The sequence below is a fragment of the Papaver somniferum genome, unplaced genomic scaffold (assembly GCF_003573695.1).
Source record: "Papaver somniferum cultivar HN1 unplaced genomic scaffold, ASM357369v1 unplaced-scaffold_132, whole genome shotgun sequence".
NCBI lineage: Eukaryota > Viridiplantae > Streptophyta > Magnoliopsida > Ranunculales > Papaveraceae > Papaver > Papaver somniferum.
Genome location: NW_020622381.1, coordinates 23,933,845 through 23,949,798, shown reverse-complemented (window position 1 = coordinate 23,949,798; position 15,954 = coordinate 23,933,845). Strand labels below are relative to the sequence as shown.

The following is a 15,954-nucleotide window of genomic DNA, read 5'->3' as shown; positions in this document are numbered from 1 at the left end:
AGATGATCACAATACTTGATCTTCATGATCACATATTGTATATTATTACCATGAGATAGTTCTAAACTTTTTTAGTAACAAGATCTCATGAGAGACTTTCAATGATTGGTTCTTAAATCATATCTCCTTGTGGGTTTTCTAAAATCCAATTTATAAATCCTTATCTCTGGAGTAAGGTCGCTCTTGTTGTTCTTCATAATATAAAACCAAGACAAAGGGAAAAATAATATTGAAAAATCCAATAAATAGAGAAGTAAAAACTAAAGGAAGTAAAAGAACAACGAAACCAAACAATATCAAAGATAAAAATTAAAAGGATAAAAACAAGTAAGTTTGAGGATATGTTATAAACAAGTACTTGTTGTCCATTATCAGCGTGGTTACGATTTAGAAATCGGGTCTCTTCAGCAATGTCCGACATAGTTGACTCAAAGTTCACATTAGTATGATCTTGGATATTATGGTCAGTAGTCTGATGATTAGTCGAATCTGTAGCAGCAACATTCAGTTGATGGCTTGTAGAAGCTTGATGACTAGTAGAATCTTGGACAAAATCATCGTCAGATAAGACAACAATGGTGAGATTACGAGTTCTTTTACGCCGAATGAAGGTACGACTACCAGAACTAGTGGTTGCACAGGATGCCGAAGATCTATTGTGAGGAACTGCTCTATTAGTAGGTGCAATCAAAGAGTCGTGTTGCGTATTTGTAACTGTAAAATATGAGATATGCATACCATCAGTTCTCGCAAATTAGATCTTCTTTGGTGTCCATGTTGTATAAAAAAGTTTGCAAGTTCTTGAAGATCTCTTTCTGGCAGAATAACAGGTTCAATAATAGGACCAAAGTTTCTGATAGTTCTTTCCATATTGAGTCGACGAGTCTTCTTGTCACTGCAAAGATTAGTATCATGATCAGGAACTTTGCATTCTTCACAAAGTTTATACAGCTGCTTTTTAATAAAGAATCCCACCCATCTAGATACTCCTGCAGCGTTAGCAGTATGCATACCCTTGATCATAGGAGTAGTAACATTCACTAGTGCAGTTTGACATGTGCATAAGAATTGGCCTGACGGGATGGACATTCTTAAGTCAAGCACGGAAGCCGCTGTTATTATTTTAACTTTCAGTAAAATTAAGAGCTAACCGTTGGTTCCAGTTAGCTGCGAGAGATATGAGTTGTCAAAAGAAGTCTTCGATCTTCGAAACTTCTAATCAAGAACACTACAATACAGTCCAACACAGAGGTAGGTAAAAATAAACCCTAATAACTACTGCTTTTACTCCTTCAAAACGAATCAAGCCAAATCAAGTCAACCCGATTAATTCCTTCTCTCCATATCTCTCGAAACCCTAAATTCCATCATTGTAGATCTTAATTAATGGCTTCTTCAGAGATCGAGATAGTTGCAGATACTCAAAACAACCACAACTCAAATCAAACCAACGGAAGTGCTATTAATGTAGTTGAGATTAATGATGTCTTCGCTGCGTCTGCTTACGGTGATTTAGAAAAATTAAAGAAATTTGTGGGGAAAGATGGTTGTTCTGTTTCTATACCTGATGGAAATGGTTATTATCCACTTCAATGGGCTGCCCTAAATAATTTCCCAGAAGTTACGCAATACATCATTCAGGTAGTATATATATTGATTGTATCATATAATTTACCATATTTGATTCCTTTTCTTGATTGCTTTTAACATTTGCTTTATTTTTGTAAAGCATGGGGGCGATGTCACTGCGGTTGATAATGCACAGCAGACGGCATTACACTGGGCAGCAGTTCGAGGAGCTATTGCTGCAGCTGATGTGCTATTGCAAAATGGAGCACGGGTTGAAGCTGCCGATATTAATGGATATCGGGTAAAGTAAATTAAGATGGGATTTAGAAGGGGATTGATGTGAATTTTGATGTTTGTTTTTTCTGGGAAATAGTTGTGCTAGTTGAGTTGATTGATTATATATGCACCAGGCAGTTCATGTTGCTGCTCAATATGGCCAAACGGGATTCTTAAACCACATTATGGCGAAGTATGGAGCTGATTTTGATACTCCAGATAACGAAGGGAGAAGCCCTCTTCATTGGTGTGTGTCACTAACTTTTTTGTTTCTCCATAGATTGAATAACCTCTTTGTATTTGCATAGGGTTTTCTAGTTTTCGTTTTGTTTATAAAAAAAGTTCATATGTAGTTTGTACTTCTAATTTGTTTCTTCTCCTTGCGTCATGTCACTAAGATTATTACCTTGTATTACAAGTTCTTGAATACATGATGCTTTAGACTAATTTGAACATTACCTGCCATTTGAAATGTGTACTACCTATAATTCCAAAATACTCGTATGATATAGGGCTGCTTACAAGGGATTTGTGGACACTATAAGGCTGCTTCTGTTTAGAGATGCCTATCAAGGGAGACAAGATAAAGAAGGTATGCCGTACACTAACTCTGTACATATTCGTCTAATTTTTTTCCCCCTGGTCTTTTAAAAGTCATATTCATGATCAATACTGCATGTATCTGAAGTAAAAATGCACAATTTCGCTTAGTTACCAACCTAGGGTCATGTTCATCAATCACAATTGTGGCATAACATGTCTCTTTATGGCACACAAATGCGATTTCATATTTGGCTGGAAATTCTTAAGCCTAGAATTCATGAGTTACAATCCTAAACACTATTAAGAACCTAACCTTAGTGTACTTTTAGATTGCCTTCTCTTTTTTGTGAGAATTTTTCATTAGAATACAGTTCACCCTGACCCGCATCTCATATTTCGTCACGATAATTTTGATTGTATTTCCTACATGAACCGCAGAAGAAAAACCAACTGTGCGTAAATTATTTGGCTACTTCATTAGTTCTTCTGCACTAACAGTATTCTAATTTTTTGTTTAAGGTTGTACACCTTTGCATTGGGCTGCATTACGAGGTAATGTGGAAGCATGCACCATACTTTTACATGCTGGTACAAAGCAAGAGTTAGTGGTGAAAGACAAAGCTGGACTTACTCCTGCTCAACTTGCTTATGATAAAGGTCATCGAAACGTCGGCTTTATCCTTGTATGTACTCTTTCCTTGAAATAAAATTTCTTTTATGTGTTTCGCACAAATAATAATGCAATGCATAAAAACTTTCATCTCGGTAAAAGCAAAAGAAGATAAGAGAAAAACGATCGATAATTCATGAATAGAACTATAGTTTGTTTGCATAAAGGCGGTCTTTTGGAAGAATCTTGCTTCGCCTTCCAGTAATTTGCATAACATGATTTGAATGTGCTGTTTAGGTTCTCTAGAGTTTCTAAACATGCCTTTCCGATCACTTTTCACTATACAGTAGCTCCATTTCCCTTATAAAAAATTTCCTAAATTTAACATTTAGTTGACTCTTCCAATGTCTTTTTATTGTGATCTTGGGTCATTTAAGTTTCTGTAATTGGTGTTGTCAACTTGTCACCTTCTTAAATCAGTTTCTTGAAAGACTCATCGATATCTTTTACTAGTTTTCATTTCTGTTTTTGATCTTGCTCACAATTATTGTTCTTTTCTTTGTTCTAGTCGAAGGCACAGAGGAGTGGAGGCAAACTCTGCGGAGGCAAATTTTTCTTGGGGAAGATAGAATCTGTAGGATATGCCCCTTTTCTAGTGCTCATTATAATCACTCAAGCCATTCTCTTTCTCAACTCAGTTCTTTTAGGTGCGTGGCAGTATGTTCAAAATCGTATATTAATATGTCTGGTACCAGTTCACAATATTTCAGAAATGGATTCCAGATTCCTAATTTATTCGTACTCGTTCTAGCTCCAAATTTCAGGAAAGTTACTGCTGTCGTCGGACTATGGGGATGGACTGCCATATCTTTTGCAGTTGCTGCACTTTTGATGCTTCACAGATGTGGCAGGTAACTCGCAAGGATTATCCATCACTCACAATTACCTTAATTCAGTAGCTTTTCAGGTCAAAGATATTAGTAATATTATTAAGAGACGCTGCAATTGTGTAAACTGTTTCTCAATGAATTCCCTTATTTTCTTGCAGTAAGGATCCAGGCTACGTAAAGAAATCTTCTGGAAAGTCAGATCCTGCAGATACAGAGGTATGTGATGGTTTCTGTATTGATTTTAATATACTGAAATATATTATCAAGCTCTAGATTACTTATAAGTACATGTGCATGATAAACACTGTGAAATATTTGGTTCTTTCTCAAGTGAGTACGTTGTAGCTGATTCGTAATGGTTTTCCTTATACTGAGGGTAAGTCATGTAAAGATGCGTGTCTCTTATACCAGGGTAACACCAATAGAAAAGTATATATCCTCTGGCATTGTTTGTTACTTCTCCACCATTTAATATTCAAGCCTCAAATTAGTGCACTAACTTATCTAAGCTAGGACCATTTTAATACTGAAAACGAAGTTCCTAAGCTCAAACTATTTGTATCTTATGAATGTCTATACTTACGAGAATTGTAATTAAACATATAATGTCTGACGACCCATTGTGCAATTACAAACAAAGTATTTTAAAAGGGAGAAAATATAAAGTTATTGATTATAGATCTCGCTATATTTCATTGGTTTGGGAGATCGAGGAATAGAGCTAATAAAAGTGACATGGCTATTATTCTGAAGGACGACGGTGTCACATATTTCGTCTATTTTATATAACATCCAATGACCTTCTATAGCAGGCCAACTGTCATTGAAAAGAAACCTTCTATCAATTTCTGATTCAGTATATTCACCTGATCTACCTTAGTAATAGATATTCATAGATATTTAGACTGAGATATGTTTGTTGTCTTAACGTCCATTTTCCCTTACCTGTGTAATAGCTTGGATTTTGTTACGGTTCCACACCTTTATGCTTTTAATGGTAGAAGTACGTGTTTTATAACATTTTTGAATGCATCTTTGACACGTCTTCAGACTACACATACAGTTGATTTCCTACTTTTGATTCTTGAATGTTCCAGGATCCATTGTTGAACATTGACCTAAACAGTTCCTCTATTTGGACGGGAAATTGGTCTCAACTTTGTCCTACTTGCAAGGTTTTTTCATTTAGCTCTTACTGTTTGGAGATATTTTACTTTTGAGTTTACTGTAAGTTATACGTCCTAAATCCCAAATTGTTTTCTCTACTAACTATTATCAGATAATCAGGCCAGTTAGGTCCAAGCACTGTCCGACCTGTAAGCGCTGTGTGGAACAGTTTGACCATCATTGTCCATGGATATCAAATTGTGTGGGGAAGGTAAGAAGCGGCAACTACAGTTTTCTATAAAATACAGCATTAATTTATTATGGAGCTGGAAGAGTTTATAGTAAGTGGTCAGATACAGTTGAGTAGAAAATGCCACATAAAATAGATGTCTTTTAGTAACTGATTTAGTGTGGTATAGAGCGCCCATGCTTAAAATCGACCATTAAAATCGCCCATGATTAAATTATGAAGACTAGCTCTTCTTTCTGGTTCTGTGTTTGCACTTGGATTGATGAACGATTCAGTGGGTTTCACTGACCTTGTCTCGCTAAATTGTGTCCGGTAGGAAGATATAATTCGGTTCCTTCATAATATTATCTTTGGGTAATTCATATCCGCAATTTGCCAACTTTGCATCATTTACTGGCTCTTTTTTTCATACTTGGTGTGATCATTTTGTTTAAGAGCTATGCATTATGGAATTGATTTCTAGAGAATAACCTTGTATTTTTCTTGACGGCAGAGAAATAAGTGGGACTTCTTTATGTTAGTTTGCATGGGAACCATGACAGCACTGATCAGTACTGTTGTTACAGTTCAAAGTACGTCCTCTTAAATAGAACAGTTTTCAATGTAACACCTGTTTGTTTTCACACGAACATGCCCATTTTAGGCTTATTGAATCGTACCCTTGTATTGTTATAGGAATTTGGACAGATGTACCTGCATCACCAACATCCGGAAGCTGGGTTCATCATGTGGTAGCTACACATCCAGGTGCTGTTGGGTTTCTCGTGATGGACTCTATTATTCTGATTTGTGTCCTGACACTGACTATATCTCAGTCATCACAGGTACATTGCTTTGAATCTATGACTTTTTTTTTCTCATTAAGCACTGTTAAATAGGGTGTTTGTTAGATATAATAAACCAGGTAATTTTGCAATTTATTTGCATGTTCTCCCTCTATATCGAGAAAACAAGCTGCACTTTTCTGACAGGCGTTTGTTTTGGTCGCTGTTAGTAGTTTTGCATAGTTAATGAATGCAGTAAAACAAGTATATATGCTAGAAAACCTCGGTTTTTAGTTGCTCTGATGTAAAAGTACATTGCATCTGAATTAGTTACGGGGTTTGGCGGTTGAAAGATCAAACAACAAGGTTGACTGACATTGTATGTTCTTGAAAATGAACAAAAGCAAGACAGGAAGGGGATTCTTAGAACCCTGAACTCCATCAGATGGCCTTATGCAATGTGCACAATTGAGATCATTTGTGGTCAGTTGAGTGCATGTAGCTGCGGTACTCATCTTATGTTTTCCAGTACTCTTGCATATGACCATGTCAATCAATCTCATCTTAGGAAACATGAGAAATATGGGAATATCTGTCATATTTATGATTATGCACTGCCCACCTTAATGAGGAACTGTAAATGGCTTATGCAGGTAGCACGGAATATCACCACCAATGAGTTGGCAAACAGGGCTCGCTATGGGTATCTTCGAAATCCTGATGGGAAGTTCAGAAACCCTTATAACCATGGATGCCGGAAGAATTGCTCAGACTTTTTCATAAATGGATATACTGAAGATGACGAGATTGCATGGCCGACTTTACAACAAGCCACCAATTAATACCACCATTACCAAGAAAGCTACTCAGATTTGGCAATTAGTAACTTACTCCATGAGAGGACCTCCCTTTCAGTTTGGAGATGGTCCCAAGAAAGTGACGCATAATCCACCAATACGTGGTACAGAGATTTGACAACCATTTGAGTAATTCGTCTTCATTGATAGCCAGCTTTGACTTGGGTGAATATACGATGTTCTGCTGCACGATTAAGGATGTTTGTAAATGTTATTCTTTCAACAGTTTCAGTGTTTCAGAGACTTGCTTATGTCAGGAACTGTTCAGGAAGCTGGCCGTGGGTTGTTAAGTGTCTATGTACCCTGGCATATGATGCTTCTCATCATTCTTATTGTGTAAAATTGTAATTCTTAAAACTGATACAACTCAGTATATCTCTATACTATAAATGTACCTTTGAAAATTCCATTTTTTAGTCACTGTGCTGATATTTTGTTACAGTTTGTATCTATTCCATTTCAGAATTATCCCAGTGAGGCAATGGGTTTCTGTGGATATGGTTGAATCTGTTCTAGAAAAACTGTGCGGGGGCTTTTGTATTCTGTCCAGCAGTAAGTAACGCCCTTGAATTATTGAGAGAGCACATTTTTTTGTATGAGCCTGAGAAGTTTCATTAAATTTATTGTATTAATGGAAGAGCGACTCAAGTCCTTGTCAAGAATCTTTCAATCTCACCACTGCTTAATTATAATACAAACTATCGTTTTTGGGCTGAAAAGATTATTCTAGGAAGGCTGTATTAGACAGATCATCCGACAGTTTAGTTCAAACTTTTTTTCGTTCTATATCACCTTAACTTGAATGAAGCGATCAAAGTTCGGAAGCATGGGATGAGTGAGGATAGGTACACATTATATACAGTCCTAGATATATATAACAGGTTGCCCGAAATAAAAGAAATGCTTTCTTTGATGTGTTGAACAGAGAATGCTCTTATTTCATAGGTGCCAACTCTTTCTCATCATGAAAGAAAAGAGTTTCTTTTACAAGTACAGAGCCAAGTACAATAGTTTGAATAGAAAGGTTCAAGTGGCCACCTCAAAGAGGAAATACGTGCATTAAAAGCAAATAGAAGGTGATTTTGATAATCAACACTGGTTGGTTTAGCTTTTCTGAATACCACTAGGCCAACTCTGATTCTTCACAGGCTGTAGAATGGTTTCAACCTCCAGCAGGGTATCTTCATCTTTCCAAACAGTTGTAAGCTCCACAGCAGCATCAACATTTTCCACTACCTGAGAGACACAACCCAATTGACACGGATATAAGTAGCTTTAATTTCTTTTGAAACCATATCCTACAACAAGTTATAGAGAGAATAAGAACCTGCTGAACAGAGTTCATGCCGACCAACACCGAGGAAATTTCTTTATTCGATAAGCTAAACTGCAGGGATAGCTTTGAAATATTCTTTCCCTTCTCTTTGCAATGAGCTGCGGCAGCTTTGCATGCAGACTGTCACAAGTATATAGAGGTCAGTCCCAAACCTCTAAGAATACAGATCATTAGTGCTGAGAAAGAAAAAGAGGGTATAATTTGAAATATACAGATTCATTAATCAAACTACCAGGCCTGACTAGGAGCAGAATATTCAGCACAAAATTCGGGGCATCAATCATTTGACATTCTACTCATTTGAACTAATAATATGCCTAAAAGAGTTCAAGGCTAATGAATTCTAGTATATTCCATAAAAACCATACAGCCACAAGAAGATCTACTTGCTCGTATGATAAGTACCACCCTACTATAATGGCATTCCATCTTTGTTCGCAACAAAATTAGTGTCTGTATTTTTATCATATTGTAGTTGTAACAAAACTGTTTTTTATCATATTCCCCAACAAAACTGTTTCAGTGAAAAGTCTATCTTAATACTTATCCCAATTTGCTTGTTGCATACGTTCTTCTCAAGCCAAAAATAATTGTGTCCAATCCCAGCAACCGACCATGCATGATTGAGTTGTGAATGTTAACATCAATCTATTGTTCGGTTCAAATTTTTAAAGAGATATCTAATAACGCATACAGCAAGAGTTTGCAGGTGTAACAAGGAATAGACGAAGTACGAAGACCCTATAACGCAATGCAATGATGATAAAAGTACAAAAAAGAAGAACCATGAGCCACTATAAAAACAAGTCAGAAAGAACTTGACCTTGAGTTCTGGTGAAGCTGGATGCCATTCCGGAGGACCTCTCTCCGTCAAAAGTCCCATTGCAAGAGGGGAAGCGCTAATCACTCCAACTCCCTTGCTCTTAAAGTAAGGTAGCATATCCTCAAGAGCTGTATCATTGATGCTATAATGACAGTATGACAAAACCACATCCACACTACCAATAGGTACTCTATCAAGCACATAACTAAAAACCTCCATTGGAAGTCCAGTTATACCAATGAAACGAATTTTCCCTTCTTTCTTTAACTTTTGAAGTGCAGGAATGGTCTCATTCACGATCTGTTACATTGATAATCAAGAAAAAAATTGATTAAAATTGAGTTGTAAATAAATAATTTTGACCTAAGAAAACACCAAAGAAGAAATCGATAATCACCTGATCAAGATCCCCAAATTCAATATCATGGCATTGAAGAATATCAACATAATCAAGTTTCAATCTGGACAGACTTTCATCAATACTCTTTGTAACTCTCTCAGCACTAAAATCAAAACCCGAACCATATCGACCACATTTTGTGGACACAATAAATTGATCTCTTGGAACTCCAATTGCTTCAAGGCATTTCCCTAACATTGTTTCTGATAAAGTATCCCCATAATACCTACAAACAAAAAAAAATCCCAATCAAATTTACAAATTCAAAAAATAAATAAAAACAATCTGGGCAATTGAAGAATTGCGGTTTAAACAACATACGGAGATGTATCGAAGAAATTGATGCCGAGATTCAAAGCTTCACGAACTGTATCAATGGCATCTTTTTCTGAAACGTTTCCGAAAACGTTTCCTAATGGAGATGCACCAAATCCAACAGAACTTAGCTTAAGACCTGTGTTCCCAAGCTCTCGCAGCTCAAGCTTTGCCATAATTGGTAATAGATTTTGAGAATTGGATTTGCAGAGAAACTTGTAGTTGTAGTTGGTAGTAGTTGAGTAGCAACTAGCAACAAGAGTGGACAGCGAAAGAATCTAATATAGTGGAGGACGAAAGATAATTCATTACTGAATCAGTTTCCTAATAAAATACTGAAAATTCCAGCCGTACATTATTAGGTGGATATTCGGAAACGTGGTGGGACCCACAAATTTGAAAAGAAACAGCAAAGTGGGACCCACAAAAATAAACACAAAACATCAAATTCTGCTATTCGGCATCTCAATTCTTACGGTACTCCAAACTCCTAAAATTCTACTCCAGTAAAACCTTGTCTAGGGTTTAGTGAAGCTTCTTAAAGCGGAGAAAACTTACAGTGGAATCGATTGTTTGATTGAGTGAATCATTAGTAAAGATGAAAGTAAGTTAACAAGTTTTTAATATTCAGTTTCGATTTTGATTTTAGTTGAATTTTTCATGATTTTTTTTGTTGTTGTTGTGGTGTTAAAAGATTGCAGTAGAAGGATGTATGCATGGAGATTTAGACAATGTCTATGCAACTCTATTACATTTGGAGAAAGTTGAGAACACAAAAATTGATTTACTTATCTGCTGTGGTGACTTTCAGGTTCAGTTCTATCTTTTTTTTTAGGTTTTTCTTTCGAAGTTAAAATTAGGGTTTATGTGATTTGAAATTTATTTGGTTATTTTCGTCTTTGATTTCTTTGATAATATTAGGCTGTAAGGAATGAGAAGGATTTGGAGAGTTTAAACGTGAAGCCAAAATACAGAACCATGAATTCATTCTGGAAGTATTACTCTGGTCAAGAAGTTGCTCCTTTTCCTACAATCTTTATTGGCGGGAATCATGAAGCATCCAATTACTTGTGGGAATTGTGAGTTAATAGTTTAAGGAATGTATGATGAATTTAGCTGGCTCACTGGCTGTAAAAAGCCCTTCATAAGGTTCCTGGCTTCCGGCCATCTCAAACAATAATAAGTTATGTGCTGTTTTACAAGTCTGTTATTTGCATGCTACTTAACAATAATAAGTTGGTGTTTTGTACTCCTCCATCATCCAGCTCTTGGGTTGGAGACCAGGCAGTTGACCGGGTATTGACACATTTCAAATGCTAGATGGTATTTGTCTAATATATGCTCTTGTAAAGTGTGTTCACATAATCACAGTTGTGTTACCAGATAATGTTTTTTTTGAAAGTTAAGATTTCAAGTACCAATACGAGGTCTTAAAATTATGTATTCTGTAACCCGTGACACTAATACTATTTCGTCAAAGAAATCCAGATATCTTTTAATTTTTTGTGCTCATGTTGCCAGAATTATAAGCTATTCATTTTGCATTGTTTTGGTAGGTACTATGGAGGGTGGACAGCGCCTAATATATATTTCTTGGGATTTGCTGGGGTTATAAGGTTTGGAACTGTAAGTATTGGTGGCCTGTCTGGAATTTACAATGCACGCCATTACCACTTAGGTCAATACACAATTTCTTTTCGTTCAAGTTTTGCATTCGTTGCCATGTGGGTTTCCTTGAAAGATCTGGCATATTTTTCCAAGTTCAGTTTGGACTGTCTTTTGTAGTTTCTTGCTGATTTCTTATTAGGTTTGTAATACGGTCTTCATTGTGCATGAAAGCAAATTACATGTTTTATGAACAGGGCATTACGAGAGGCCTCCTTATAATGAGAGTGATATTCGATCTATCTATCATGTGCGTGAGTACTATGTCTACAAGCTCATGCAAGTTGAAGAACCTATTGATATTTTCCTCTCACATGATTGGCCTGTGGGTATCACCGACTACGGAGATTGGAAGCAACTAGTTCGTTTCAAACCCTATTTTGAGCAAGAGGTAAGTCTTATATGTTACTATATCAGGTAGTTGGTAGTAATACTAATGGGATGCTTCCATGCTGAAAATACGCTTCATTGTAGAACTGTAACTCGTCGTATCTTGAGTTAATTATTCCTGGCCATTATTAACTCTTGCACTCTCTTGAATAGGATTCAGGCAAACATCATTTGCACTGTCACACTGCTTTCTTGTCCTCCACTTATCTGTATGACTTAAATGAAAATGTGTTCAGGCTGTCTGCACAAGTTGCGCATTCAGTTAGTTCTGGCGGCACAATGATTGCTTTGTATTTTGTGCAGATTCAGGATAAAACCTTGGGAAGTAAAGCCGCTGCAGATCTGCTGGAGAAATTGAAGCCTCCTTACTGGTTTTCTGCTCATCTGCATTGCAAATTTGCAGCATCGGTCCAGCATGGGGAGAGTGGTCCAGTTACAAAATTTCTTGCACTTGATAAGTGTCTCCCTGGTCGCAAATTTTTGCAGGTATACCTTCCTATGTTCATGTGTTTAACACTTTAGTTTTAATTTTTATGTAAGACATAATCTTATATTTTTCATTTGCTGGTGTTGCTTTATTCTTCAGATTGTGGATATTCCATCAGAGCCTGGACCATATGAGATTCAGTATGATGAAGAATGGCTTGAGATTACAAGGAAGTTCAATTCCATCTTTCCTTTAACTAGAAATACCACATGGTTGGGGTGTGTATCTCTAAAACATACTTTAAGGACTTCTCTATCTGTTTGCCTCTGTGTTTCTACTCTTGCAGTTGAAATAGTAGTTTAGATTTGTCTGACTTTCTGTTTGAATATAGGAGTGTACAGCTTGACAAGCAAGATCGCGAATGGGTTAAGAGTAAGCTGGCAACTAGAGGCCACAAGCCTTTCGATTTTGTGCAGACTGTGCCTCCCTACAATCCCAACCCCTCAATGTCGAGGGCATCCTGTTCTGGTAATGTTTCGAGATCTGGTATCCTCTCTTATGCCAATAAAGGTTATCGTATTGTCGTAGTTAATTAAAGCTAGTGCCCAGTGTTATGTGTATGCAGACGACACAGTTTTGGTAAATTTTTTTGAAGTTCCCGTAGCATAAATCCACTCCACAATTAGTTAATCTTGATAAACACCAAGATGAGATCCCATATTTCACGTAGCATACCTTCCTGAAGTTTGGTTGCCATTTTAGTAACTAGTAGAACTATATTGTTCTGTTTCCCTAAATCTTGTTTTTATTATTCCAAAGAGGATCAGTTGTTGTAGTTGCTTAATATTTCTTTTCAAGTTACCATTATTAATTAAATATGTACTACATTTATAAGATTGGTTTATTTAGAAAACCGTGGTGATGTTAATGTCATCGTTTTAAACAAACGGCATAATATAGTGCATATTCCTTTTGTACATATTGTAAGTGGCTTTTTCTGTTTTGCAGGGCAATCGAGAAACCCGCAAACAGTATCTCTATTGCAGCTTTTAGAACTTCCGTATCTTCTTGATGCTGCTGCGGAATCAAAACATAGTCCTATGCCCTATAGCTCAAAACGTAAGTATTCTTCTATCATTTAGCAATATCTATGGTAGACGGTTACTGTGCCGTATCTCTTCTTTTAATATTCATTTTTTGAACGTTCTCTTATTTATGGTGTTTGTGGTGCTTATACATATCAAATTGTAATCGTGGAAGTGGAATCATGGATTCTGATATTTCAACAAGGGGGAATTATGTTGCCACTTGCCAGATGATTAGATTCAATCCCAGAGGCCCTTTTCACCCAGTGTTAACTAATCCTAGCCCAGATCTGATCTGGCGTGGATTTTGTAAGAAACTTGGTATGCTTACCTGTTGAAACATAGAAAAGAAAATAAATATATTTAGTAATAGTGGTAACAAACTGCTGTGCGGGGTTTGTTAAGAACATAGGCTTCCTTCTGTGACCAATTAAAATGGAACAGAAAAGCAGAGAATATCTTGAGAAGCATCTTACAAGTTACGATATCACGTCAATAAGGCAATTAGTATTAGTATGTAAAACATGTTTCAGACGGATGATGATGATCTACTGCCGGTAGAAGAACTTTGGGCGTCAGCTGCTAAGTAACTGATAGAACTTTTTGTGTTAAAAAATGCTTCAAGGTTAGATGGCGTCAAAGTGTGAAATCTAAATGTGCTCGTGTTCCTTTGGCTGAACAAAAATCTTAAACAAACATGCTCCGGAGAAGTGCTTGTATGCTAGGATATTGTGTGCCGAGTACAGGATAAGGGTAAAGATGATTAACCACAAAGGCACATGTATGCTTGGATTTGTTTTTCAGGAACGTTGAAATTTAAGCTCTCTGTACAAGTTTGTATAACAACCTAGACATTGTTGTTTGCATGATAGTTTAAGTTTGAATCCTATCTTTAGGTCTATTTGATTTTTCGCTTTTTGTTCTACCGGTCTTATATGTTCTCTTCTTTAACTAATTAACAGATATAGATGAAGCTGCTTCTGATGGTGATGACGACGATGCTGCAACTGATGACGTGGACGAAATTGAACTTCCCGAAGGTGATGTGGATACCTAACATGATATGTAAATCTTGTTTTCGGTGATGTTATTCCTAATCTTAGATAGGGTTGCTGTTATAGCGTGATGTTTGGGGGGTATTCAATTTTTGACGGTTTACATCCCTCTATGAAAAGGTACTGGTGACCCTGTATTAGCAGTTGAGTCATTGTACATATTGAAAAGGTAATATTCAGCAATAGGTCTAATATATAAGACCTAATGAAGAGCATGACACAAATTTTTACGTGGTTGGCATAAAGCTCACATTCCTGGGTTAGTTTTACTGTTATTGGTTTCATTACGTAGTTGTTGGAACTCCATTAAAGAGTAATGAAGCTCAGTGTGAAATAGAGAGTGCTTTTTTTTCTTCTTGATTTCAGCGTCCAAGCCCATTTTCTAAGATAGTTACTATTTTGTCCTTAGCTTAATAAGTCAGCATCTAAGGTATTGTTGTATTGTACATCGTTGTAGCCTAGTAAGTTGCTTCCGCTTTAATTGTGTGCCATATGTTACTGCAGGCTTTTAATACTCACATGTTGCTCCTTTTTAAAAAAAATTGTTTGAACAACAGTCCTTAAAACAAAGACTTATTGCTTGCTTATCCCGCACTTTGGTTTGGTGACTTGCCTTTGCCTATGTAACTCTGGTTGCTCCTTGCTTTCATTGCTCCTTGGCCCTTGCTTAACTTTGAGTTGAGGAGCGAGGGTTTCCTCAACTCAGCCGAGGATTGTCAACATCCTTACTCGAGCGTGTGTCTGCGCTCTGAGTCGAGGAATAAAACCATCTTCACTTTAGCTGAGCGTGAGTTTCCTCACTTTAGAGCGTGCACATCCTCACTTGAGCATGTTCCTGCGCACTTACTTGAAGAATGAGAGCATCTCCACTTGGGGTGGAGGAGTGTGATCTTTCTTACTTGAGCATGTGTCTTCGCTTTGAGGAGTGCAGATCTTTTCGCTACACTTTGAGCTAAGGAGCTTGAGCATCCTCATTTAAGCGTGCATTCGCTCTCTAAATTGAGGTACGTGGGTTTCCTCGCTGCTCTGTCAGGAAGCGTGAGCATCCTCGCTACGGTTTAGCAGCTGTTGAATATGCTTGGAAGTGAGTTTTGCATATGATTTTGAGCGTGGAAGTTTTTTTCCGTAAGGATTCTTCAAACACTTCTAGAAAAAAAGGGTTGAGTACTAAAAACCCATATCAATTATGAACACCTAACGCGTGACTAAAGCTGAAGCAACTTAGTGTACTATAACAACATACACTATAAAAATACCTTATTAAGTTAAGAGCACAATGGTAATTATTTTCATACACTACAAAAATGCCTTATTAAGTTAAGGGCAGAATGGTAATTATTTTAAACCCATTTCCTTGTGAAGGGGATTAGGGGTGTAAATTCGGGCAGGCCGGGCCGCCCGACCCAAAAACTAAGACAGGCCGGGCAGGCCAGGCTTAATATTTCTGAGCCCGTAAACAAATTCAGGCCGGACAGGCCGGGCACAAGTAGATAATTTGCTACCCAAAGACCGCCCAAAGCCCGCTTTTTATACGGGCAGACCAGATCGCGCCGGACAGGCCACTATTTTGATTTTTTTTTTTTTTAAGTTTA

At 37.0% G+C, this 15,954-nt stretch overlaps 3 protein-coding genes across 4 annotated transcripts; 2 read left to right on the top strand and 1 right to left on the bottom strand.

Annotated features, from left to right (window-relative positions):
- Positions 1 to 1,154: 1,154 nt before the first annotated feature.
- On the top strand, positions 1,155 to 7,275 carry LOC113333197 (probable protein S-acyltransferase 23). The gene is made up of 13 exons (XM_026579712.1): positions 1,155 to 1,641; positions 1,730 to 1,870; positions 1,980 to 2,092; positions 2,358 to 2,437; positions 2,908 to 3,071; positions 3,567 to 3,705; positions 3,810 to 3,909; positions 4,047 to 4,104; positions 4,986 to 5,063; positions 5,168 to 5,266; positions 5,739 to 5,817; positions 5,921 to 6,069; positions 6,663 to 7,275. The coding sequence occupies exons 1-13, from the start codon at positions 1,387 to 1,389 to the stop codon at positions 6,849 to 6,851; spliced, it is 1,644 nt and encodes a 547-aa protein (XP_026435497.1). The 5' UTR covers positions 1,155 to 1,386; the 3' UTR covers positions 6,852 to 7,275.
- A 473-nt stretch (positions 7,276 to 7,748) lies between these two features.
- LOC113333373 (L-galactose dehydrogenase-like) lies at positions 7,749 to 10,044 on the bottom strand. Its single transcript, XM_026579884.1, has 5 exons — positions 9,747 to 10,044; positions 9,423 to 9,651; positions 9,026 to 9,325; positions 8,194 to 8,322; positions 7,749 to 8,102 (listed from the first exon to the last, which is right to left on the bottom strand). The coding sequence occupies exons 1-5, from the start codon at positions 9,914 to 9,916 to the stop codon at positions 7,971 to 7,973; spliced, it is 960 nt and encodes a 319-aa protein (XP_026435669.1). The 5' UTR covers positions 9,917 to 10,044; the 3' UTR covers positions 7,749 to 7,970.
- Positions 10,045 to 10,223: 179 nt separating this feature from the next.
- On the top strand, positions 10,224 to 14,829 carry LOC113332949 (lariat debranching enzyme-like). Of its 2 annotated transcripts, XM_026579444.1 has the most exons (11): positions 10,224 to 10,344; positions 10,435 to 10,551; positions 10,662 to 10,819; positions 11,297 to 11,418; positions 11,603 to 11,796; positions 12,099 to 12,281; positions 12,382 to 12,500; positions 12,614 to 12,750; positions 13,231 to 13,341; positions 14,270 to 14,347; positions 14,483 to 14,829. In XM_026579444.1, exons 1-11 carry the CDS (start codon positions 10,339 to 10,341, stop codon positions 14,533 to 14,535), a joined length of 1,278 nt encoding a protein of 425 aa, XP_026435229.1. In that variant the 5' UTR covers positions 10,224 to 10,338; the 3' UTR covers positions 14,536 to 14,829. The 2 variants fall into 2 exon arrangements, with proteins under 2 accessions (XP_026435229.1, XP_026435230.1); XM_026579445.1 differs by having other exon boundaries at positions 14,270 to 14,592.
- The last annotated feature ends 1,125 nt before the right edge of the window (positions 14,830 to 15,954 follow it).

Excerpts from the sequence above, each read along its gene's own strand:
- LOC113333197 (XM_026579712.1), top strand. The coding sequence starts at position 1,387 with ATGGCTTCTTCAGAGATCGAGATAGTTGCAGATACTCAAAACAACCAC. Across the intron at positions 1,871-1,979 it reads CCGATATTAATGGATATCGG|GCAGTTCATGTTGCTGCTCA; the intron begins GTAAAGTAAATT and ends TATATGCACCAG. Across the intron at positions 2,438-2,907 it reads AGGGAGACAAGATAAAGAAG|GTTGTACACCTTTGCATTGG; the intron begins GTATGCCGTACA and ends TTTTTGTTTAAG.
- LOC113333373 (XM_026579884.1), bottom strand. The coding sequence starts at position 9,916 with ATGGCAAAGCTTGAGCTGCGAGAGCTTGGGAACACAGGTCTTAAGCTA. Across the intron at positions 9,652-9,746 it reads AATTTCTTCGATACATCTCC|GTATTATGGGGATACTTTAT; the intron begins GTATGTTGTTTA and ends TTTTGTTTGTAG. Across the intron at positions 9,326-9,422 it reads AATTTGGGGATCTTGATCAG|ATCGTGAATGAGACCATTCC; the intron begins GTGATTATCGAT and ends TCAATGTAACAG.
- LOC113332949 (XM_026579444.1), top strand. Across the intron at positions 10,552-10,661 it reads TCTGCTGTGGTGACTTTCAG|GCTGTAAGGAATGAGAAGGA; the intron begins GTTCAGTTCTAT and ends TGATAATATTAG. Across the intron at positions 13,342-14,269 it reads TATGCCCTATAGCTCAAAAC|ATATAGATGAAGCTGCTTCT; the intron begins GTAAGTATTCTT and ends ACTAATTAACAG.